This window comes from Pholis gunnellus (assembly GCF_910591455.1).
Source record: "Pholis gunnellus genome assembly, chromosome: 1".
Classification (NCBI taxonomy): Eukaryota; Metazoa; Chordata; class Actinopteri; order Perciformes; family Pholidae; genus Pholis; species Pholis gunnellus.
In genome coordinates this window covers 22,479,535-22,505,720 of record NC_136528.1, presented here as the reverse complement: position 1 = coordinate 22,505,720, position 26,186 = coordinate 22,479,535, and the positions used below count along the sequence as shown (strand labels likewise).

The following is a 26,186-nucleotide window of genomic DNA, read 5'->3' as shown; positions in this document are numbered from 1 at the left end:
CATTTTCATACGTGTGACTTTGATATCAAAAGCATAGTTGATGCATGTTAATAGTTTTACTCAGTTGCTTGTTATTTAAATGTGTGTGAGTGTTTGTACATGGGATTTAGAAAAGACTCCAGAGATTGAACTCTTGTATTGCCGTAAAATGAAGAAAATGAAAAGGATATGGCGTTTCTCCCATAAACCCCTGCTGCGAGCATTGGTTTGATTCACATGTACATTATATCAACGTAGCATATTTAAACCCAACATTTCAGACACTTAACTCATTCACTGGAGACTATGATATCTGGCATTTAATTGTGTCTTTGCCATCGTCACAGACCATTTCAATTCAACGGCAAGACGCAATAAATATTTACAATGCATCCATCCCCCACCGCCTTCCCCTGCAATATTAGCAAAATATGTATTTACATGAGAAATAAATAAACAGAGAAGAAAATGAAACTATACAAGAAGTATAGTAGAAGTATCATATTGCATTACATGAGTATAAAAAATAAATTGTGACGCATTCGCTTGATAAGTCTGTCCACACGATCTCACGGAAGTGACACGGAAAAGCACTGACAGGACAAATAAATACACACACACACACACACATACACACACACACACACACACACACAGTCTCTTCAGCTGATCAGATGGAAAAAGCATCTCATGTCAATACAATGGCTGTTGCATGTTAAGCACAGACATGGGAGAGATGATGAAGAATTGAAGTGATCATCTCAAACAAAAATAAACAAAAGAGAAATGAATTGACAGGGAGAAGCAATCCTCCCCCGAGTCACTGGTCCGCTTGGTTTGCCCCGTAAGATAACCAGCCAATCACAGCGGACAGCCTGTCCCGTGGAGCGGTCCCTGGCCATCGTTCATATGTACATTGGTGTCTCCTGTCCTGTTAGAAGTCTGAACATGGCTGCCGGCATGGTCTTCATGTGAATCTGTCAAAAAACAAACAAAAAAACAATCTCAATTAAAAGGCCAAACATACAGAGTATATTTTCATATTTCGAGCTGTAGATGATTGTGTGTGTATTTTTTGTATGTAAGGTCAATTTAAATTAGAGGTTGACCGACAGTGGATTTTTAAAGACCAATATAACAACGTTTGGAGCAGGGGAAAAAAAGTACATCTACTCAAGTACCATACTTGGGTATAATTTCAAGGTACTTTACTCTAGTATTTCCATTTAATGTAACTTTAGACTTCCACCACATTTCAGAGGGATATATTGTACTTTTTAACTGCAAGACATTTATTTGACAGTTAGATATTAGTTACTCTTAACATAAAGAAAAACATACGATATAATGCAGTATTCATTAGCCGTTACTTCTACCCGCCCTAGATGATGGTTTTAAAGTAAAACCAAAGCTATAAACAGTGCTACTGTACTTTTGTCTGACTCTTCTTGGATATGTTTTAAATCTTGATTCATCTCCTGGTTTCTGTAAAGCAGACTTAAATTATTCCACTATGCAACATAAAAAGTTGTGTAAAATCAATGGCCACTGAACAAGATATACTGACCAACATGCAGTAGGCCGACCGTTAAAAAGTAAATGTATGTGACAGCTGGGTGAGAGGAACGACCTCAGCGGAGATTTAGATTTTGCCGTCTTATAAACTATACAGTCCCACACACACCGTTACCTGTATAGTGATTAGTGAAAGCAGCACATTATTTCAAACACAGCTTCAGACTCGTGCTCCACACAGAGAATAACTTGACAAATCCTTTACATTTAAACGCTTCAATAGGTTGAAGCATCCTTCCAAGACAACAGAAACTTTTGTCCATATTCACACATTGTTATTTAGCAGTGCGACTTATTTGGCTCAGCGCAGGCCGAGTTATCCTGTCTTTTTGTGTCCCATCACGCTAGATCCAACAATTCCCATAATGCAACTGAATTTGATCTTTTGTTAAACTTCCCCTGCCTGGTAAATGCCCACATCTTTCAAACTCAACGTCCCCAATTTCTGTTCAAACTGTGTATTCGCCCAGTCTGTGATAACATATCAAGGTTATTTTCCTGCTTTACTTGAGGAAGTTTCTCTAGATTCAAACAACACATTAAACAACTGTTTTCTATACAGTACAATTATCTTTAAATACACAGTTCTAGTAAAAAGTAACAGATATGTGTTTCATTTTTGCAAGTGTGTACATTCGTATGTTATTGCGTGTATGTGTTCGTGTGCATCAGTTTAACCTCGCCAACAGAGTTTGAGAGGGCCTGGACAATCTTCTCATGTGCTGTGGCCACCACACTCTGCCCATTGATCTCTATGATCCTGTGGCCCACACGGACCCCACCTCGCTCAGCAATGCCTCCTCGCATCAGACTGCATATCTGACAAAACACGCAAAAGGAAACAGACTATAAGCATAATAATATGCTGATGAATGATACTAGAAGGGTAGAATGTCTGCAACGATACAGCGATGACGTCAAGAAAAATGACGCTGTGAGGCTGGGAATTTACATTTAAAAGAAAATGATCAAATGGAAAACTGCACATTACATCCTCCCTAAAATAATGGAATTATTTATTTATTTATTTTTTAGCAGGGAATATATTTGGTGTTCAAATATTGTGCAAGGAAAAACATGAATTTATCATAACGCTGCAAATGACAGTGTTTCTTCAATGTGTTCAATAAAGAGAAATAAAAATAATGAGCAGATTAAGCTAAACTGAGAGGAATGTGAAACGAGCACATGATGTAAGGTAAGCAATACAAAATATACCATACTTAATATCAAAGGTAACAATATATCTATGAGAGAAACACAATCACGCAGTAGATTTTAATATTGTTTTGGAAAATGACATTTAGTTAATATTCCAAATATCAAACCTACAAGTCAGAATCATACTTACAATGCCGTTCTGGACACTGAAGCCCAGCTGATACTTTAGATCTGGTCTCTTAATGAGGACGGTGGTAACAGGAGGGCAACTGACGATGTTCATTTTCACCTGAACCTGATTCTTCAAGCCCTTAAACACAGAGAGACACTCAAACTTTAAAAAGCGTGTTCATTTTCATGGAAATGATGTGGTTTAGACCGATGTTTGATTATTATTTAATTCACAGCTTCAGTGTCTCTGTACCTTAATGATTCCCTGACAGGTGGCGAGTGGCAGCCCCACTAGGCTGGTGTTGTTGATGGACATGATCTGGTCTCCGATGCTGAGCTTGCCAGAGCGAGCCGCTGGCCCACCGTTCATCATGTTGGCTAAGATCACTGTGGGTAGAATGGAGCCCCAGCCGGACTCCACAATCACCACACCCAGGATCTCCCCTTTACACTTCTCCAGCTGCAGCTGTGGAGACGAGACAGATTGTTGGTCACTTCCATGGTTCATCATGTACAGAAACTGACCATAATTTAAACAATACTGACCGATTTCAGCCTATAACAGTGCTATGACACTAACATTTCATCAGTTTTGTCTTTTTTGTTTTTTATCTGAAGAAGACGCAGGTGTCAGCATGCTTGAGACTTTTTTCCCCCTCCACCAGAAAAGCACCGGATTCAGCTACATTCAACTCACTTTCACCTAAAACAATACGATTTCTTTGCGATACCTGTTAGAAAATTTACTTTTTCTAGCTCCCTTCCATGGATCAGAGCAGAAATCTGTGGTATAACAGCAGCCCTGGAGCTCAGAGGGTACAGCTGAAGGATAACACGATATATATATACTGTATATATATATATACAGTAACATGAGACCATAGGAAGTTGTATTCGTCATTTCCCCTTTTCCCAAATCGTTTAAGCTGAATGTCACAATTCCCCTGAGTTGATTGGAGAGTTGGAGCCACAACTATATCAGACATTGATTTCCACAGCATCTCAATGAACGGTTTTAAACATAGAAATAGAACAGGAGTAGAACGGACATTGAAGTGTTTGTCGTGGTCATTTGACGAGGTCAAAAGAAAACGGCGATTGTTTTTATGTTGACAACACAGGTCAGTGTGTCTTTAACGTGCGTTGATAAGCCAACAGCAGAGGTATTCACAGAGTCAAAGCAACGTCTGTTAAGGCCAATTCATACATCTTTCTTTGGTACACATAAAAATGGCTGCCGCTCTGAACATCCTGCTTCGTTGAGATGAAGGGGAATTTCTATGGTTTAAATCTGCACCTCGAACCTCCACCTGGTGTTATCTTAGTGTGTGACATTTCTAGATCACAACCAAGTTCTATTTCGGTTGAATATATTATTCATATTCGGCATACACACTAAAAGATGAACCAATAATTTATTTATCGCATCAGAATTTTAATTCTCCTTTGTGCACATCTTCACACAGTCTTAATGTAAAAAAACATGTCCCTGTTCCGATTGAACACAGTTGGTTAGGAAGCATTAGCGCTTTAAGAAAGCCCAGTTTTCCCATCACTACAAGTGACTCATGTGCCTCTAATATAGCAGCTGCGTGGTGGTGCCCATGCTGCCTCTCTGCTCATCCAGCAGAAACTGTTTCACGGTTTCTAATTCTAGCCTCCAGTAATGCTTTCAGGGCATAATGTAAAAGAAAAAACATGCTAGCGTTGACATGTTCCGAGTAGATATTACTGTACCACCTGCCTCTTAATCTGTCTAATTAGTGAACAGCTACTGTATACTTGTGTGTTTCTCTCGCAGCACACATGTTAAGTCTCACAGTTCTTATATTCTTGTTTTATTTCCTGCACCGACACAAACCAACAAACTCCTGCAGAAAAATCGTTCCGTTGTAAGAAGCACACGTGTTTAATTCACGCTTAATATAGACCAACCTCTTTGCAGTTTTCAGAGTTGGAGAAGTGAATGAGGTCGTCATTGTACATCTCCTGGGTGTTGATGATATCGCTGTACTCCTTCTGACTCAGGTCCTCGGGGTTAATGCCATTGGCTCTCAGGAACTCCTGGTAAGCCACGCTGAACGCCTGACCGATGGACTGAGCGATAAGCTGGGCCTGCAAAACAGAAAAGGCAGGAATCATGACAGAAACATGTGTTTGTGATCCTGTTTTGTTAGATCCACAGACGCTTCACTTAGATCTATATAAATAACAATACAGTGGGAAAAAAAGAGCATCCTGTGGCATCAAACGAAGTGGCATTGAGGTTGCCAAGAATATGTTAAAGCCATAATGTAAATAGATTTTTGCTATCTTAACCTATTTCCCACTCAGAGAGGAGAGCAGACAACCAACCTGTGATTGAGAATGTGCAAAAACTAGTCAATAAGAGCAGAAATAGATCGCTAGAAGTAACTGGTTGAAAACCTGACCAAATCAAAGAGAGAGAAATATCTTAATATTAACACTTCCAGGATCGATGTGTCTTATATGAAAAACATGATTGTAACAATATCCATTTTTATATAATTAATAGTGTTACAATCTAATTTAAACATGACAGGTGGTATTGATAAAGGTGATTTAGGGCTGTGGGGGCTGAGTAGAAAAATTATTGGAAACCGCTGCTTTATAGTACCCTCCATTCAAAAACACTAACGTTTTCTACCAAGACAGGTCTAAGTTGTAAAAAAGTGTAATTAGTCCAACGTGTAAAAGTGAAAAATGAAAACCTGAAGCCTTATCTTGGCTATCTAAGATAGATCATGAGAATAAAGAGGATACCCATTTTGCAAGCTCTCCCTATTTTCTTGTTTAATTGAATTCTACAATTGAATATAAATCTCTTGCAGAATTTGCAGACATTCAAGGCCCAAACTCTCAAAATCAATATGTTGTGAATTAGTTTTGCAGAACAACACAAAGTAAAAAAAACAACAGGCAAACACTGCTTAAAGCCAGCAGAGCTACAATAACAGAAACAGTTTATAAGTTGATGGATGAGCGGCTGAATGGTTCTATTATAACTCTGGCCGCCCTTTAAAACCTGGCAGCAGAAATTAGACGAAGAGAGGACAGATTGGAGTCCAGCCTTTATACTGACTGGCACAGACACTCAGTTGTTGGCTTCTCAGTGCAACATTGTTCACGTTGCCAAGTCTTGCTGAATCTGCTTCAACAAGACAAGCAGCAGCTCTGTGAGTTAAAATAAAATACAAATAAAAAATGCCCAGCCAATTTACATCCTTTCTTGTCAGAGGGTTACTCTATTTAGCTATTAAAAGTTGCAAAACAACATTTTTTTTGAATTTCTATATCTTTGTGACAATGTGGCACAAACTTGAACAAAACAACATTCAGAATAACAAATCCGAAATAATATCCGACAATCAAATAACACGTACGAAGCAATAAGTGTCATCTCTTTCTTATCTTTAGATGTTGGACGACTCATCTACGGTACGATTACATAACGAGAGAAAAATAACCTTCAGTAACTGACATCTCGGTGAACCTCTCACAGCCAGAGGGATTTAAAAAGGTGTCAATTCCTCTCATAAATCCATTAACACACAGCAGGTTTGTGATCTTGAAAACACACAAAGGACTTACATCTTCCGACTCAAAGACATGGCATATCATCTTGTACTGCTTCTTTGCCTCGGGGGCCCCGGGCGTAGTTTCGATACAGTCCTGGGAGGCCGTGCGTGGCATCCGGCGCCTCGCCATCAGCACCACAATGTTCCCAATGTCAGCAATGTAGGAAATAGTACGGAGAGCGTTGTCCATCATTGTTTCCTGTTGACATATCAACCAAAAATCACCTACGTCAAACGCATCCTTTAAAAGTCAACCCTGCTGTGTTTACAATACTCTACAGCCAACTGTATGACAGCACCTACTGTGTGTACGTTTATATATGATATCATTTAATCATTTTAGATAAAGACATTTTGGATTCACAGCTGTGATCCCTGAAATCAAATGAAAAACCCAATTGGACCTAATATATGATAGCAAAAAATATATGTATGATATATAACAGAAAGACAATTTAGTGTCTCCAAACCAATTCCCAAAAAGCAGATGATATCATCAGCGCAGATCTTTAATCAGCGATTTCCAGTTAATGGAGACGACTGTGGTTCATTATTTTCATGCTACAGCGACTCAGTAAAGTAAACCGCTAAACTACAAAAAGTGAACTATAACTGCACCATAATATAGATTGGGTAGTAAAACAGTATTTGCTATAAATATGTCCTGGAGAGTCAAAAGCTGGAGACAATAAATAGATAAATACTACATCACATATTAAACATTTTAACTGAGAGATAGATGGAATATTTCCTCACAGTAAGGTTTCTTTTAATGGGGTAGCTTTTAAAAATATGTTGTACGTGTAACAGTCGGTTTCCTTTCTTTGTCAAAGCTGCATGATCCTTTTAGGGCAGAGTGGGATGAAAGAACAGTTGATAGAAAACATGGAGGCCTACTTTTGATTGAATTCAAAACGACTGATTGTAGCCCAATGACGCCACGATGAATTAGATCTCCAGCACAGGTGCACACAAAACTCGGACGGGGTTTGGATATCAGAGTGTTTGTGTCGATGGAACAAAGTGATTTGAAATCATGTTTGTTCATTCAGTCAAATAATTGTCGCGTGTCATGATGTCGATTTTAACTGTGGAACAGCAGTTTAGAGACGATATGGACTTTTAAGGTGAATCTGCATGTTTGCTGAGAGGAACTTGTATTTGATCATGTTTTATGATAATATGCTACAAATTAAATGTCACATTTAGTTAACTTCACTCCATTAATTCTGTCGAGTGGTTTTATTACAGTAGCCTAATTGTTGGCGATGCTCTAGCCCACCTCTGGAGTTGTTCTTATTATGAAGCAATGTCAGAAACCCCCTGCAAGCAGCATGGAGCCTTTTAATTGAAGTATAATGTCTTTTTTACTCAGAATCTCTCTCTCAAGAGTGTCAGGATCAGTGGCAAACAGATGGAAAAAGGAGGAAGATATAAACTGCATTGCAGCACGCTGTTTGCCAGGCGGCTGACGACACGCACACACACACACACACACACACACACACACACACAGCAGCTCAGACTGGAATACTGCAAATGATTCATCTATCACATATACATTTAACTCCTACTGCGAGCACAAAGCTCAATTGGGGATCCCAAGAACTGCAAAGCTCTCAGAAGTGTTTCTACTTCTATCAAAGACTCTACCTCCTGTGAAGACTTGTATTGCTGCTTCACACAGCTGCTTTTTGTAAAGCTAAAAGGTAAGAGCGGAGAGAAGCTTCAAAAAAATAATCTGGCAGATAAATGTGATTTTTCATTCACAACAACATTCAGAAAGTCAAACTTCAATCAGATTTTTGACTTTTTTACTGTGTCTGAAGCACAGTTAAAAAAAAAAAAGCAATTTTTTCCGCTTGGCAGAGCTTATTCTTATCATGAGATTAAACAAAATAAATAGCAATCAGTTGTGGGGTTTCATAAGAAGCAGTTTGTGTCACCGGTTAAGCTGCAGTTATGACAGCTATGACACATCAACTCTCCCCTGGTGTTGTGTAGCTCAGTGTGAGGCCGAGGTGATGTCAGGGTAAACAGCTTTTACTCTTTAGACAGAAACGTGTGCTTGCTGGTGCTCACCTGCGAGTCTGCGTTGAGGACTTTGATCCTCTGGGTGGAGATGAACAGATCGACCTCAGTGAGGGTTTGAGCATCTCCCTCTGCACCCTGTGGCAAGATAAAAGAAAAAGAAAAACAACAACAGAAGAGTAGGTCACATCATCTTCTTTGACTTTGATTGTGTAAGATCTTTGTGCCAAACTTGACTGTTCATGGTGATGTAGAACCACCTGAATGGTGTCCGTGTTAAATGTTGGAAAGCAGCCTTTAAGTTTAGACATCCAAAACGCATGCATGTATAGTTTAGGGGCCAGCAAGGCAAATGCTTGTTAGATGGACATGTTTGTTGAGTCTAAAGGTGAGGTGCAAAAGGCAGAAAAATAATGTTTTTGGCAGTGGTGTTAGTTTATATCAACTGTCCAGGCACGAGGACATCAAGCTGGCACAGAAACAAGAACCGGCTTAACACTAAACCCTTACCAGCTGGCTGTTTTGCCCATTTCCCTCTAATCACTGTGTACTGCAGACTAATCAAATTCTATTTGATTTTGCTCAATGAAACTAGCCTGGTGGATTTCAAATAAAGCAACAAAAGAAAAAGATATAAAAAGATATAGCTGTACCTCAATATTTCATGAAAGGAGACCATGGCTTGTAACATTCGTTAGTACATCCATCTTTATCCCAACAAAGTGCCTGAAGGCGCACAGAAACCAACCAAAGATAAAGATGAAAAGACACTCTTGACCCATTTATGATTGCAGCCACATACTCAAAATCCAATCTGCCTCGTGGATTTAATGCTTAACAGCCTACAGAGGCTATTGATACCGCACTAATGACAATCACCCTATTATATGACGGACTACTGCCTGTCGCATTGATGCAGTGCATTCTGAAAGCTGATAATAAAACCTGATGATTACCACTAAAACTGTGATGCCCAGTTGTAGAAAAATAAAAGAACAAAAACGGAATATAAAACCAAACCAATATGTCATTTAGGCTCTCCTTAGTTTTTCACAACAATGAGCCTAAAATGCATGCAGTCACAGCTGAGGTTGTTTACTAGCTCTCTCCGCAGTACCTCAGGATGTTCAAAGTGTAAATAGCAAGAATTATTTTCTGCCTTGGCTGGTGAATACTGTGTTAATCACACAACAATTAGGCATGCACTGAATTTCTATCTCCCAAATACAGAATTGAACTTACTTTAGGGTAACTGCAATGTAAATTTGCACACACTAATTAGAGTTGTAGCTGGTGACGTGAGCTTTGCGTTGGATTAAGTGAGTTGTGTTGCTGTTCTCTTGGCTAAAATAAAGTTGTATGTCCTTGACTCTGAGGTGAAAGGTTATTGTATTTTGTAAATTGTGTTGTTTTTTTTGTCAGCAAAACCTAAACTGGACAAAGTATTTCACTTTCTGATATCATTTATCTTGGTATATTTGAAGAAACTGGTTGTTAGACATCTTTGCTGTGTCAAAATCCACCCTCATTAAATCACCAAATCCTCCAAAGCTTCGGATTTCCAAGTTTAAGATAGACTGTTATTAATAGCACATGTATTACTTAAATCACTTGTGAATTCTTCCTGTACTCAGTTAGAGAGTAAACAAAAACAGTACAATACCTCGATATGTTTTGTGCCAATAATATGTCATTAGAGTCTTAAACATGCATTTATGATTTCATGAAAACATGTTTTTGTGTACTTACAACTCTTTCCCACAGGTCATTGCATAATACTCAGTTAAATAACACTGTATTAAGAGAAACCCAAGATGTAACACAGCCTGGAGCTTCTCCCACAGTATTCACTCTGGCTGACATGTCTTCTGTTGTGTCAATGTGCTGCTGTTCAATTTGGATCCAGCAGTTCTCAGTCTTGTGCCTTATGAAAGACTCTCACTGACAAAATGTATAGTCGTTCATATAAAACTAAACACGTTTGTCTGGTTTTCCAGAACTGAGACAAAGATTTGTTTGACCAAATTAATGAACACGAGAAATGTGACAAAGACACAGATGGGGGACGATACACAGAACCAGACAGGCACGAATGAAATGAGAAAGAAAAAAGGTGAGAGTGGAGGGAAGTGGCCAAACGGTCTTTATTTTGCTCTGTTTATTACACACCGCCTTTTTCTTGATTTTGACAGCCTTCTGTACCCTCTGGCAGCCAGGCAGGCAGGTGATGGGACAGGACAAGGTCAGCGGATACAGGAGCACAAAAAACAGGAGGAAGAGGAGGAGGAAATAAAGAAGGTAAATAAAAGACGGTAAGACAGTAAAGCCCCAAACCAAACAGCAGGTGTGCTATCGCTGCTCTCAGAGACAGAGCGAGAGAGACAGGGATGATGTGTGTGTGTGGATAGCGTACACAAAGCCGTGTTGGTTATCTGATACAAATGAAAACAGCAATTACAGAGGGTAATAATTGCCTTTTCTCCTTTAAAAGACAGAAAATCCAAAGCGTGCAAGTATGAATTGACACTGCAGTCTTGGCATCTGTATAAAGCTCTGTTAGGAGGGTCTAAAGTGTCCGTTTTGTGGTCAGAACATTTACCAAAAGAAAGACGATGATTAGGATCCCCTATATCTAAAAGCACTGCAGCTAAGAAAGACAACAAAGTCTGTAATTCAGGTTGTGTTCATGTCACAGTCTAAACACTATTACCAGGAAAGACATGCTGGAAAACAATCAACACTCACAGAGGCAGGGGAGGGAATAAAGCCCAGAGCAAGGATTTAAACTGAGCACTTGGGGTTTGTTCTCGGGGCTGCAGTAAAAAAATAAAAATAAAATGACGAGGCTGAGCCACTATGTTTGGAATCAAACAGCTTAGACCAACGTGGAGGCAGTTTTACATAGCTAATGTGTTTGATTAGTTCATCAGTAATTCTGGTCTCGGCGTGGGCCCGAACTTACACTGATAATCTTTTGGAGTACTCTTAGCACTCTGTAATCTTTCAAAAGCAACCCCTCTGTATAAGGTTCAAGCTGAGCGAAGGCCCCTCTCTCCATCTGCCATCGACCAGAGGAAATTATCTTGACCCCCATTACATTTCAGAGAGTGAGACTGGATGTTTGCCCAAGCCACTGTGCAGAGCTGCAGTTATCTAAGACACTATTGGTTTTTTTTCTTCAAGAAAAAGCAGAGAAAACGGCCCAAAGGGAAGAATCATTTTCGGGGTTTTCGTTTTGTAAAGTTTCCTCCTCCGTGATCAGCTCTAATGCAAGACAGAGATCCGAGGCTTTCAGCAGCATCTACTGCTCTGCTGAGGAGCTGAGCAGGGAGGGAGAGACATCAGGAACGGGTGAGTGTGTGTGTGGGGGGGCGGGGGGGGGGTGAAGCGGCATAAATAATACATCAAACAGAGTCAACATCATGCCAAAAAGAAAAGCAGAACAAAAACAGTACAGCCTTGCTTGCTACAATTCACCTGGTAAACTTATTCTTGCTCGGTTCAGCACTACCGGCTCTAAGTGCATCTCTGTGCTTGTATACGTGTGGGCTTGTTTGGGTTCATATGGAGACAATATACAAACATGGCTGCACCCCCACTGCATGTGATGCCTCGTTGGTGTGCAGTTGGCTGTGGCCTTTCAAATGTCAAAGATTAAATGTCGTTTGCTGTACAGCTTTTTATTTGTTAACGAGGGACAAATCAAGGAGATAATGGACGACTTCTTGTTCAATGGACGTGTTCCAAGCAGGGGAAAGCAGTACAAATGTGATAGTTTACTGCTGCCATGGTTTCATCCTGACAAGACTTTTTGCAGGAAAGGCAATTGTGCATGGCAGTGAGTGAGTGAATCTAATCTGAAACACAGATTAGATAAATGTGGACTGATGCCAGAAGACATTGTCATGTAGGGCCGTTAGATTGAAACCAGCCAAAAGACTTTCCCTGTCACCCTTTTCTTTGTTGCAGAACACCCTTTGATTGGGTTGTGACCCTTCAGAGTGAAGTTATTAGAGATTTGGGATTGAGACTTTGACTACAAAATGTATATTTTTGATATGGATTGAAAAGTGTCTGTAGGACCAATTATATGAATACTTCCAGGCACCAGTATGCATTTATACCCCTCTTCAGCTACAATTTGATACATATTCAAACTCATTTTGAGCCTGCACTAGGACCACGAACACTAAGTAGAGGTGGAACAAGTTACCCAGAACTGAAGCATGTAAAATTAAAGGACAGGGCTGAGTGGCAGGACTATTGAAGTATTAGGACAGAGCCTTAATCTGCTGAGTCTGTCCCTAGATTAAAGGACCAAACTAAGTGAAGTTACCAACCGCATAAGGAACCTGATAATTTGGCTAAAATAGAGACAATGTGACCAATTTTAGAGAACAAAACCAATACCTTCACTGGCAATAGGGAAGCCCCCCCTAAACCGGAATCGGTTCTAAATGAGTAAAAACCCGGAGTATTGATAAGGTCCAGACGTAACGGTTCTTTAGAAGTTACAGAGGGAGATCTCAGCACAGCGTGAGACATCATGGCAGAGAGAACAAAAAGATCAAAAGAGTGGCTGCATTTCCACTCCAGTAGATGCTGATAACTCTTGTTGTCACAAAAGCAATAAAACCCTTTCAAGTAAGGGAGGTAATCTCAGCAATTTATCAAAGCATTTGGCGAAGAAGCAGAACACAAATGTGAAGAAATGCACAGTTTTCGACAGCTTGGAGAGCAGCCGTTCATCCTCGTCCACTGCAGGCAACGTTAGCGATGCCATACGGAGTTTGCTAAAAAGAATAGTCTAATAAAAAAAAAGCTCATAAATTAGCTTATTGTTTATGTGCGAATGTATTTGAAAGATTTTGGAACTTCTTGAATTGCTGCTTGAGAAAGACTATTTGTATACATACAAGTATAACAAAGCAATGTAGATTCTTTTCTTAATTAATTGTCTTTTTTTTCTCACAATATAATAAAAAAGAACCGATAAGACTATCGATAAGGAACCGAACTGATAAGCAGTATCGGTAAGAGTACTAGCATTGATAAAATCCTAACGATGCCCATCCTTAACTGTCACAGACTGGAGTTCATTGTGATGGGCTGCTATTTACTTTTTCATGCCATTCTGATGATTCCTTATATCATGCACCTGGAACCTGATCAGAAAAACCTGACCTAATATTTCAGATGTAAGACACATAAGTACAGTAAGTTTTCTTAATGTATTCCCACTGGGCAAACACTCTCATTATAGCATGTCACTTTCTAAAAGTACACTACACGGGAGTTCATTTAATATTTAGATATAGTCAAGCTTGTGTTCACATGAGAGGGAGATAAAAGAGACTGGTAGCGACTGTGCACCAAAACATCAATGCTGCATTATGTCATCACGTCACGAAACGATGTGCTTTGATCACACAAGTTACGGCATGTGAGAAATGTGAGAAATGCTGAACGTCTAAACATTTTGAGTAGCTGTTTCCGTAAAGTCAGACACAAGCACTTTGGGGCAGAGTAACTAATCAAAAATAATATGAGTCAAGCTCCTCTATGCTGCACTGGTACCATCCACGGTATTTCCCTCAAACTGCACTGGAATATCATCATCACAACAACATTAGTGAACAGCAGGGAGCAAGTGTCAACAAGGGAAATATTAGGTTCACATGCCAGCAGCCCCATTATCGAGCCAGCTGCGTCAAACAACCAGCCCTGCGGCCAAATGTGGCCACGTTCTTCAGCTACCCTAAAAGACCACTCATTCCTTATTTATGACTATCATGTTTTGCTCAAATCCCAAACAGCACTGATGTCCATGGAAATTGTATTAGGAGCAATCTGGACCAGACGCAAAACTAAAATTACCTCACGATGACTTTTAAATATGATGAACCATTTAAACAATATGCTGAAATAGCTTGTTTGAGTTTGTGGATCTATTTTCCCTTCCAGATATGTACAGTAATGTAAGAAATGAATTCAGAAAATGTATTACAAATACGATCAAACATGCAGAATTTGCCATGTAAAGCCACTGGATATATTTCCTGCAGGGTTTTTGTATATTTTGAGTGTTACCAATTCAGCCTGAACTACAACAAGATGACTGTAACATTATGCTGGCACCTCTGGGGAGAAGAAGGAGAACTGCTGTCATATAAAATGCTCTTTCACATTGGGGCAGCACACCAACAGCACTGATCGGATGCTGCCTTCTGGGGTGCAAAAAAGCACATCTTAACATCACTTGATGTTGGGCAATAGGCTCTCAAATAGCTGTTTTCCACTCCAGGACATTTTGTAGGATACAGGAAACTTTTCTAAAAGGAACAATCTCAACTTATTTTCCGGTACCCAAAAAGTCCCCACTCTTTAACATCAACGTTTGTTGATGTTGAAACAATTTACAATATGTAGTCAACTTTCCAACTTCTGTTTCCAATCTGTTCGAATGTCAAAGTTGTGATACTGAAAATTACAAATCCGCTCTTCAGACTCAATCAGAAATGCACAAAGTAACTAGCAGTACCAAATAGTGGCAGGAATTATGGGACCAGCGGAAAAGCAATCCGCAGCTAAAAGCCCCCTTTCAACATTCCCGTTTGCATTTCCACCTCATCTGAAGAACCGTAAAGATTAGGCAAATTAGACCAATGACAAATTGAAAAACTATGGCGCTCGTAAAAAGGCAATTTTCCCACACAAGGATAAAACAACACAGTCACCTGGTTGATATTTGAGTTTGGAGTTAAAATTAATAAAAAAGGATGCTGAATTGAGTTTTATGGTAATTTCTTTTTCTGCTGAAGAACAGAACAAACAATATGCAAACGTTTTTTTTTTGTGCTCACTCTCTTTGTTCGCTCATCACCTCTATCATTCACGCTCTCTCTCTGGGTTGCTTGCTGCTCTCTTGGCTCAACTAGTGGGAACATATATTTGTCTTTAATATTAACAAACAACAAGCAATGTCCACCCCTCATCCAACCAGTAATACTGGTGGTGCCCAATACTTGTTTATCTTATGAAGAAAGCTGTACACAAGTTAAAGCCGCTGCAGTGCCTGTGTTTGACCAATCAGAGACATTTAGCCCTGCAAACCTCCCCCCCCAACAGTTCCAGAGCCGTCTGAAAGTAAAGTACAGGAACTAAATTAAGTCCTGAAACTGTCTATTATTTCCTGAGGTTAGTCCCTGGGAATGTTTTATCGAAAAGGGTCGAATGATCCTTATATAAATCTGGGCAACTCCTCCAGAGGAAATGTCAAAACTGAAAAAATGTAGCCTGCTGATTGAGGAGAAGTACGGGTATGGATAACTTCAGGTCAAAAACAAAACACAATGGACGTGTGTGTTTGCGTGTTTGAGTCAGTGTGTTTTGGAGTACCTTGACCCTGCTGACAGCTTCCTGGGCCTGCATCATGCGTATGTTCTTGGAGGGGTTCCTCTCAGACAGCAGCTGTGTGGAGCCCAGATAGTTAGCAGCAAAGATAATTCCATCAATCAGGTCTTCTGGTTCGCAGGGTCCTGGGACTGGGCCAGGGAGAAGCAGAGAGGATGGTGGTTAACAGGGAGACGAGGGGAAGGACACAGTGCGGTTAGACTGAAGGGGTCGGGTGTGTGGTGGGGAGAGTATTGTAATCACTGCAGTCAACGTGCTGTGCAGAGAAATACAGCCAAACGCTGTTGCTCTGCAGATGGAGATATGGCGATAACAGGCCGTATGGAAATCAGCCGTGAGATGGCCACTGGCTGTGAGCTGATGGAGGTGCAGGGCTGGTGGGAGGCTGGGCTGAGATTAATCTGTGTCTCTGATATGTAGATGTGGACTCTCAGACACCCACTCAGGGACACGATGTGCTGTCATGATCTGAAGAAGCAGGCAGGCAGCTAAGCCCCTCATACATTATTAGGCCTAGATTATGCCCAGAGGCATAGAAAGGACTGGAAGAGTTATATCAGGCCTGTGAAATGACAGACTGAAGACAAAGCCATGCAGGGAATGGTTCCATGCAATTAAAATGATTTCATCATTCAACAGGTGTTCAGACAGATTAACTTACCATCGACAAAGCTGGGGAACGATGTAGCCTTCTTCGTTGGCTGGAAGAAATAAAAACAGGGTATGACCGAGAAATGCTTGTGAACATGTTCACAGAAAGAAGTACACCAGTCAAGTTTCATTCCGTTTCTGAACATCGTTAGATGTTACACTTGGCTAACATCTGCTGCTTTTATTAATGTATGATACTTTATTCAAACAGCATGTGTCAGTTCATGAAATCAAGCAGCAAAGCCTATATATTTCATTTTAAAGAGCACCAGCCAAAACATTTGGCATGATGAGAAGGGAAGCCTGCTGATACACTTAATTATTAGAAAACACAGACGAAGAGAGAATCTAAAAGAGCATCCCATCCTGTAAAAACATTTCTGTCTGCTTATGAGAGGTTTATGAGAAGTCATTGCTTTTTACTTCCGGGATTGCGATTCGACCCTCCCATCATGCAAGACATGATGCCCTCCTACTCTTTGGCAGTTGCCATTACAACAAAAAACAGGTTAAAAAGTCGCCCTGCCAACACATGCACACAGTTACAGTTGCACTTACACATTCGTACTTCTACTGATCCAGAAACTGGGTATATGCGCCTTGCTCAAGGGCACTGAAAAAGTGCATGTGGGGAGAGTGCAAAGCGTTACTCATCCACTTCACACATCGACATTGCTGTGGGAGGTGGAAGAGAGAGGATGTAAAGGAGAGCGAGCGAGCGAGAGCGAGAGAGAGAGAGAGAGAGAGAGAGAGAGCTGTGAAATGTGAATGGGATTCATGGGATTCAAACACTCATTTCAATGGATCCATTTGATCCTCTAACCTGCTCACTGCACATTCAGAAAGCTTACTGTATTTAGGACAGGGAGCTGTGTGTGGAGCCTGTACAGGAAGCAGCGACTGCAGACATCTTAGTGAAAAATGGCGGTCATAAAAACGCGAACAGACACGCTGCTTAATTACCAGGATGCTATCACGTCGTAAGCGAGGACACGAGCTGAGGTTGTAATTACTCAATTACTCATTCACTCAGACAGTCACACACAAATGTACACACACACACACACACACACACAAACAACAATATCTTTAGTGTAAAGGATCTCGCATCGGCTAAAGGTTGATGAAGGAAACACTGTAAGGGGACATCTTACCTCTAGTACATTGTTGTTCTCCAGGGGAATGTTGAGGTCGGAGCGCTGCTGTTTTCTGGGTTGCTCTGCACCGTTGCTCACCTGGCAGGTCAACACAGAAGAATAGATGCGAGCGGATAACAATTAGAAGAGGAATTCTCTATGTATAAGTCAAACACATGGACAACATTTCTGTTTGTGTTGCTGGTTAGAGTGGGAGGCAGAGGTTCAGCTTGGAGGAAACGTCATGTGACTCGTGTAGGTGGGCCTGCTGAGAGTAACTCTCTGGACTTATAATAACAAATAGAAAGGGTTAACCTATAAATACAATTAAACAAAAACATGGGTGAGGCAGCCTCTTGTCTTGATTCAAACTGGCACATGTTTACGTTCTGTCTTTCACTTGTCCTCTAGCAAGCTCTTTCTTTTGTCTCTCCTCACATATGTGGACATATTCTGAACGTCCACAGAATCACACAGAGGGAGGATTACATTTATTCCCCTGGATATCCATCTTGCAGTCCACAATTGCTCATTAGGATTCAATCGTATTACTTGCTGAAATGAAATCCTCCTGCCAGTAAAACCTCCTCCCCCTTGGTGGGGCAGTGAAAAAGTGAAATTCAGCCCATGCTGCTGTGCGCCTGGAATAGAAATTAATTACCACAAACATGACACTAGTAACCTCCTTTGTGTAGAGAGAGCGAAACATAAAGTCCTGATCAGTATTCATCATGCTGCCCAACACAGTTGTGCAAACAAGCATTAAATTAATTAGACCCGTGTTGTTGTTTGGTGGGATGGATTTCTAAACTGTGTCGCTCTACAAAACTACATTCATGTACCGACTCCAGTCCAACCTTCTACATGCCTTCATCTGTAACAGAAAATATTTTTTCTATATGTAGAACTTTATCATCAATTAATCGGCACCGCTCAATTTTAAACAATTAGCATAATTAGCATTCACCAGCCCGGCACCAAGAGCACTGGCAGCTATGTGTACTGTACATGTGAACACAGATTTACTAATGGGAATGCAAAACAAAATACTGATTAAATGCAACATATTGCAAATAAGAAACATTAGATAAAGATACGGTTGTTATATTTAATGAACAAAAGTCCACCTGAAGAATATACCTATTTCGCTTTTCAAGCACAACATATTACACAATCATAATTACCGGTACGCTTTGGCTTTTGCGGGACAGTCAGTGATCTTTAACAGTCTTCGGGATTCATGGAAGCAATTTTTAATTGACTGATTTTTTAATACAGACTACAGTAATACTACATACATAGTGTGCGTTCAGTCGCACGCTGTACTTCCTGCTCTGCCTTTGGTGACATCGAGCTGGCTTTGGCCCACTCTCTCTCATAAAGTGGAAAACATTTGGGCTATGCTGCCTGCTTCAAATGCCATGAAAAACAATACATGATTAATATATTTTTTTAATAATATATATGTTTTGGAAAACAGAATAGGGGCAATTGTCTGGAAACACATATTTTTCCATACTTTATTTTCTTTTCTCCAGACCTGGAAATGACAAAAATCTAAATTCCACACCTTTCCATACTGGGTAGGAAACCTGTAGAAAGGCACATTTGACTACAGCCCAAAACAAACTGCAAAGGAAAGCAGTGCTGAGTCTAAATGTTAGGTCTGCAAAAGCACTTGACTCTTTCCACATCGGTGATTATACCAACATGTCACAAATGAAGCTCTAGCATGAGGTCAGACAGGAAGACTATACTCTTGCATGGCTTAACCCGTAGTTTATTTACCATACATCTGTCTTTCACTCCTCATGCATGCGCACTCATTATTTCCTTGCTGTTATCATTTGGGGCTGTCAATCTTGATATCAGCGGTCTAGATCAGCTGTTCTCTCTATCCAATAGCACAACGACACAAGGACATCGTTAGCCTAACATCTTGCTGCTGTTTCTCTTAAATATGATTGTCTCTCTACCTTCAGTATGTTCATGCTGCACCTCCCCATCTCCGCCCAATCTTAGCAGCTTCATCAACTTCATCAACTCATCATTCTATCAACCTCATCAGCCACCATCACCACCAGTGTCTGGACTCCACGGGGGGATTATTATTGTTGCCGCCGAGGGCAATCACAACTCGATCACAAATCTCCTCGTCGAGTTCAAGCGCCAAAGAGTTTCTGTGTAACTCATTAACGCAGCATCTGTCACAATAAATGTTAACTACAAATCATTGTCTCTTCCTGATTGAAATGATTCAACACTCACATACTGATGTTTACAACATGTAGCGCAATTTGAAATAAGTATACAGTGCTGCGTAATTTACTTTGCTTTTCTAAAACGGATCACACCAACTGGATGTGTGTGTAGATGACCTCTACGTCCGTCTGTTTTGTAATTCTTCTTATTCGTAATCTCTTGACCCACACTGCGCAGCAAAGCTTTTATTGTAGTCATTGCTGCCCTGGTTCATTCAAAGGTCATGCTGGACTGCTGTAAACGGAACATTGTATTTGATAACAGAGGACGAGGCGACCGAATCATCTCAGTGAGTCTGGAAGTCATCTGAATCTGCAGTGTGCTGTACGCCCTGCAGATTTAATCTAATTACACTGTCTGACCCAGTTCTGTGTTAATAGTGAATGCAACATGTGCACTCTGTGTTACATGCTGATACACACAGGTGTGTATACACACACACACACACATACATACACAGGTGTGTATCAGCATGCTGCCCACAGGAGACTACCCCTGTTCTCCTTTTACCATCTGACTTTTAGAAGATGGGGCAGCTCTGCATGTGTTTGAGTCCATTGATGTGACTGTACGGACTGTACGTACGTGTGTGTGCACTCATCCAGAGCTGTGAGAGGGAGAGAGATGAGGAGGGGGACAGCTCAAGGTAACAGGGGGAGGGGAAAGGCTCCAGCTATTCTAGGTGGTGATCAGCAACATGTTGTGTAAATCATCTCTAGCGTCTCACCACAAAGCTGCCACAGAGCAATGAAATAGCTGTACTGTAGAGTACATTTTCTACAAAGGCGTAATTATTACGTCGATGCTGTTTTTGGTATGTTCCGTATTTCATCTGTGTGCCTTTGTCTGTAAATGGAGTCCTGATTCAACACATTAGTAACGGAGTCTGGGATTCAGTGGCTTTTTTGGAAATTGAAAAAACTAGTTTTGAATTTTAAATATCACCAAACATTTTCCAGTAGTATAAAAATAAAAATGATGGCTGAATTCCATGTTGCTGTTTCAGATTAGGGTCCTGATATTGTGCATTGCATTAGTGTTATTAATAACACCTTTTAAAAGGCTTTAATGAGGCTATATGACACGTTTTTTAACAATGTCTTGACAAGGGGAAAAATGTTAAATGCTGTCATCAGACTACAAAATTAAACTTTTGGCCGTTGTCTGGTTAATGGGCTTTTACACTGAATACTTGAGCAATAAGCACCATTTTGTATGATTTCAATGTTTGGAACAATAGAGCATGGACTGTGTCTTTTAGCTTAAAAAGAGTGAGAGTGATGCGGAGTCCTTCTCTAAAACAATCTAGCACACGCCATTTTCTGTAAATGACAGACAAAGAAAGTAAACATCAGTATGTCGTTGTTTTAGGATTATCAACACAATACTCATGAAAAAAGAGTGATCCTTAAAACGGGTTGGTTTAATGTTCATGTTCTGGTAAAAACAAACCAACAGGGACGGTGATACTGTAAGTGGGTTAATGGGGAAAAAAACAATGTTCAAAGCTTTAACCTTTAAAAAAGAAGCTCACCTGCTCCGGCGTCCATCTCTGCCTGTCTTCAGGAGAGCGTGCATTTGCCTTGATGCCCCTCTGGAGGTCAGGGTTGTTGTGGTGCGTGGAGGGCAGGTTCAGGGACTTGGGCCTGCTGTCATGGCGGTTGTGAGCTTGTGGGTACGGGGCTGCGTCCGGCTTCGGGTGAGGGTAGTCACTTGGTGCAGGGTCCTGCAACAACTCCTCTGGGCTTTGGTCAGTGCCGCTGCTTAGACTCCCCATACTCATACTCATCTTGATCTCTGCAACTATTTGATCAATGTCCTCCTCCGCCTCCTCCCCCGTCTCCCCCTCTACCACCAGCACCTTACGGCTACGGTACGGAGAGACTCGCACCGAGTTCCCATTGTCCTCTGGGGCATAGTAGTCTCCAGTGTAGGCCCTTCCATGTCTCTCCTCCTCGTCACCGTCCTCATCTTCTTCCTCATTAGGGCAGTACTCCTCGCTCTCTGCCTCCCCCTCTTCCTCCCGGGTGTGCAGGGTGTCTTGCATGGAGGGTTGGTGGTTGGGATGGTGGTGATGGTCGAGGATGGGTTCTGGTCTTCCATTGTATATCTGTTCATCCGGATCTTGCTCCACCACCTCACAGCGAACCTCGCCCTCTCCCTCACCCCACTCCTCCGCCCCGTGGCTCTCTCGTTCCACAAACTGCTCCTGCTTGACCTGGCCCTCCTCCCTCGCCTCCTCATCTCCCTCCCTCCACTCCTCCCTCGCCTCCTCATCTCCCTCTCTCCACTCCTCCCTCACCTCCTCATCTCCCTCTATCCACTCCTCCCTCGCCTCCTCATCTCCCTCCCTCCACTCCTCCCCCGCCTCCTCATCTCCCTCCCTCCACTCCTCCCCCGCCTCCTCATCTCCCTCCCTCCACTCCTCCCTCGCCTCCTCATCTCCCTCTCTCCACTCCTCCCTCGCCTCCTCATCTCCCTCCCTCCACTCCTCCCCCGCCTCCTCATCTCCCTCTCTCCACTCCTCCCCCGCCTCATCATCTCCCTCTCTCCACTCTTCCTTAACCTCTCCCTCCTCCTCTGTCCACTCTGTCCGCACTGCTCCCTCTCCCTCCTCATCCTCCACCCATTCTTTCTCTTTCACCTCCCCCTCGCCTTCTCCTTTTCCCTCCCCTTCTCCTTTTCCCTCCCCCTCCTCGGCCCACCCTTCCACGGCCTCCTGACATTCATCAGTGTTGGCTCCGCCGGGCTGAATGCTAGTGACACAGTCCCCCTGGCTGTGGCTTTGGCTGTGTTTACATTCTCCCTGGCTGCTGGAATCCATACCTTCCAGGTAGCTGTCATCCTCTGGGCAGTAGCGGATGTAGTAAGTCACACCTTCATCCTCCTCTGCCAGCCCTGCAGGGATTTATGATCACAAACACATGTTTCTTAATTTCTGGGTCTTCTTTATTTATATCCCAATAAGCACTGAGCTACTAAAAATTAACTTGTACCTATTAAGGATGGGAACTGGTTCCAAATATGTAAAGTATCCTGTGAATCATTTACATAATAATTGTCACCATTTGTTACTACGAATCTTAATACTAAGCGCATGCTGTCGGCCAAACAGCTGACTACTCATTTAAGTCCAGCCGGGAACTTTACGATATTCATTTTGGATTCTAACAAACAACTTTTGATTAACAATGTGCGATTCATTATGCATGTAGATTTTACGACCACCAGCCTAAACAATGTGAGCAGTATGATATACCGTCTGTATCAGTCCCGCCCCCACATGCTCTATATGAATGTGTGTGTGTTCACTGTTGACAGATAATTTGAATAAATTTACAGTTTTTTTTCTGCCATTATATGGCTTGGCCCTGCCGTACACTGACTGAGAGCCAAATACCAGACAAACAGTTACTAAATTACTATGCCTGTGTTATACATTCTCTATACACTGTGAATCCAAAACATGCAAGTGTAGTCTGCACACTGTAGTTGTCATCATCATTAGTTTATTGGCCCCCCAAACAGTGGGAAATAAATCAATAACAAAATAACAATAGTAGTTAGTAGCATACTCATCACGTTATGTTTTGAACATACCTGATGCAACTCAGCCGCCCTTAATGTTAGATCATTAGCAAGTTCCTTTTTATAAAATAATTAGTGAGCTGTTCGTCACAACTTTTTATTTGTGAATAAATAAAATTAATTAAATGAAGCTCAAGTGCAAGTTCAGTCAGGAAGACACTCACTCGTAATCTCTGTCTCTCCTCTCCTTGGAATTACTCTATCAGCTGATTGGGGGCGTGCACTTTTAAGTAACCAACCAGATTCGGCACAGTTTCCTTAAGCCAATCATATCGGTGCTGTCAACTTTAAAAGTGTTCTCTCTGCTGCTGTCAGTTGTCATTTCAGCTAAGCAGACGCGACCCTCCTCCACCCCAGTCACCTCCAGTCAGCATCACAATCGTGCTCCTGATTCATCATCAGATTGCAGCAACTCCCTTCACCACCACCACCAGTGTCTGGACTCCAGGGGGGATTAGGCCTATTGGACCTCAGTATCCCTACCCTCGGTGATAGTACTTCAGGATGGAGTCCAATCGCCAAAGACTTTGCACTTTTCATATTTGCATGTGTAATACATCATTGTTAAACTATAAAAATAAATCAAGTCTCTCCTGATTGAAATAGTATTTGCCTCAAGTTGGATGATTTTACAGGGCAAACATTGCCAGCATAATTAAATGTTCAGATGTGTAAATACTAGAATAATTATTCAAGCATAGCAAGTTTTGTCTTTACGTCTTTTTAGAGTTATGTATAGTAATAATAATAATAATAGTCCAAAATGCATAGTTTTAAGTAAAAACCTTCAATGTTTCTGTGGGGAGGGAGGACATCAACCAACATCGTACTCACCGTCATCATAGTCTTCTTCTTCATCTGAGGTGTTGTTAATGTAGTCAGAGCTGGAGTCGTCATCCAGGCTGTCGGCTCCACCGTGGAAGTCTGCCCGGCCATGGTAAACTTGGTCATGTTTATGTTCTGGCGTGGTGGGTGTTGCTGGCCGCTGGTCTTGTTTTTCTGCATCTGCTTGGGTGCTGTACCGCTTCACTTCAACATCTGCAGCTACTTCCACTTCAGGATGCTTGTGACTCAGGTCTTGAGACTTGGGAGAAGAATATTGTGCCTTACAGGAACGGGGGAGGGGTTTCGGTTCATGTGACGCTTTTGGGTAGCGAACTGGGCGTTGCCGAGGAGGGAGGGCTTTCCGATCACATGACTCTGTAGGATGTGGGGTGGGACAGGAGGCGGGGCCTGGAGCAGTCATACTGTTTCCTCCGCTCGTCCCCGGCCTCTTCCTATGAGCCATGACTGGCTGCTTACAGGCCATGCATTGTTATTGGTTTGATCCTAGGAGACAGATTCAGACACAGTGTTAGTGCAACATCAAATAGGAGTAGTAATTCACCCATTAAAGTGCATACACAAGAGTGGAATATACTACAATAAAATAGATAAAACATAATGTTAAAGGGCTAAAGACAGTAAGCGCTGGAGCTTTTAAGGCGAGTGCCACTGTGTTTCAGCGGAACAAGATAATGTCACATCAAAATGGCAAATCTGCTCACAGCAGAAACCCTTTAAAAAAATACAACATAGTCCTCCATTTATCTTGTTCTGCACTTTGCATACAGCTGCAACACATTTTCAGCGCCTGAGAAACCAATCTACTCCTGTAATTGAACAGGGCAGCCTCTGTTTCACATTCAGAGGAACTCTTTTGTGTGTATTTAGCACAACTTTGGCTTCAAATACAGTGGGCTCAATATATCACTCAGCTTTAGAACAATAGAGACAAAGACCAGCGCCGTTCTAAGCATACCGCCTTCACATAAACCTAACGGGACACTTCCAGAGAAACAATCAATAGTTTAATCAAGGTCACTTCCACATCGGTGCTGCACATGTGCCCTGATTACATTAGGACTGATGGCAGAAGTCAAGACTTCCTGATCCTTTAGTAGCTTGCTGGCTGAGAATGGTCAACCATGGAGACAAAAACCTGGTTAAGAAGTGCAGGTGAGAAGACAAGCAAGGAGCCTGATATGTTGCATAAGACAAGAAAACCCAAATGTACATGTATGTTTAAAAACATGAAGTTGAAGCTCTACCCACGTGATTGTGATGTGATTGCTGTGATAAAACAAATGCATAATTTTACCATCAATAACTAAACTAACAAAATCATGGCCAGTCTTTTAAAAGTTGCATAATCCATTTAGATAACCCACAAGGCTTTGTAGCATTGTCATATTAACATTTGGAGCAACAAAGCAAAGGCTACGCAACTGCAACAGCGAACAGTAAATCATTTTAGGCTTAAACATGCAAGCCAGCATAAACACACACAAACCTACAGATCCCAGGATGAGTGCCATAAGTGCACTTTACTATTAGTCATACTGCATTTTAACAACCAACTACACAACATATTTTCCTTTCTGTCAAGCATGCCCTGTCATCCTTTTTGTTGCCATCCCCACTCTGTTGTGCCATCCAGTTGCCATGAACAACTGCCCTCGAGAGGGGTGTTGTTGCTGCTCCCCCCCCCCCCCCCCCCCCCCCTTTTCCTTCTCCTTTACCATAAATACATTTTCCCATTACCAGAGATTACACTGGTTAATTAGCTCTGCACAACCTG

General features: G+C 41.6%; 1 protein-coding gene across 1 annotated transcript; it reads right to left on the bottom strand.

Annotated features, from left to right (window-relative positions):
* Nucleotides 1-884: 884 nt before the first annotated feature.
* apba2b (amyloid beta (A4) precursor protein-binding, family A, member 2b) lies at nt 885-24,875 on the bottom strand (the record flags this gene model as incomplete). The annotated part of the gene is made up of 14 exons (XM_079162262.1): nt 885-956; nt 2,233-2,373; nt 2,906-3,025; nt 3,140-3,352; nt 4,822-5,001; nt 6,499-6,684; nt 8,568-8,654; nt 10,686-10,721; nt 15,915-16,060; nt 16,591-16,627; nt 17,735-17,815; nt 21,513-22,157; nt 22,692-22,876; nt 24,401-24,875. 14 exons carry the CDS (start codon nt 24,873-24,875, stop codon nt 885-887), a joined length of 2,604 nt encoding a protein of 867 aa, XP_079018388.1.
* Between the last annotated feature and the right edge of the window lie 1,311 nt (nt 24,876-26,186).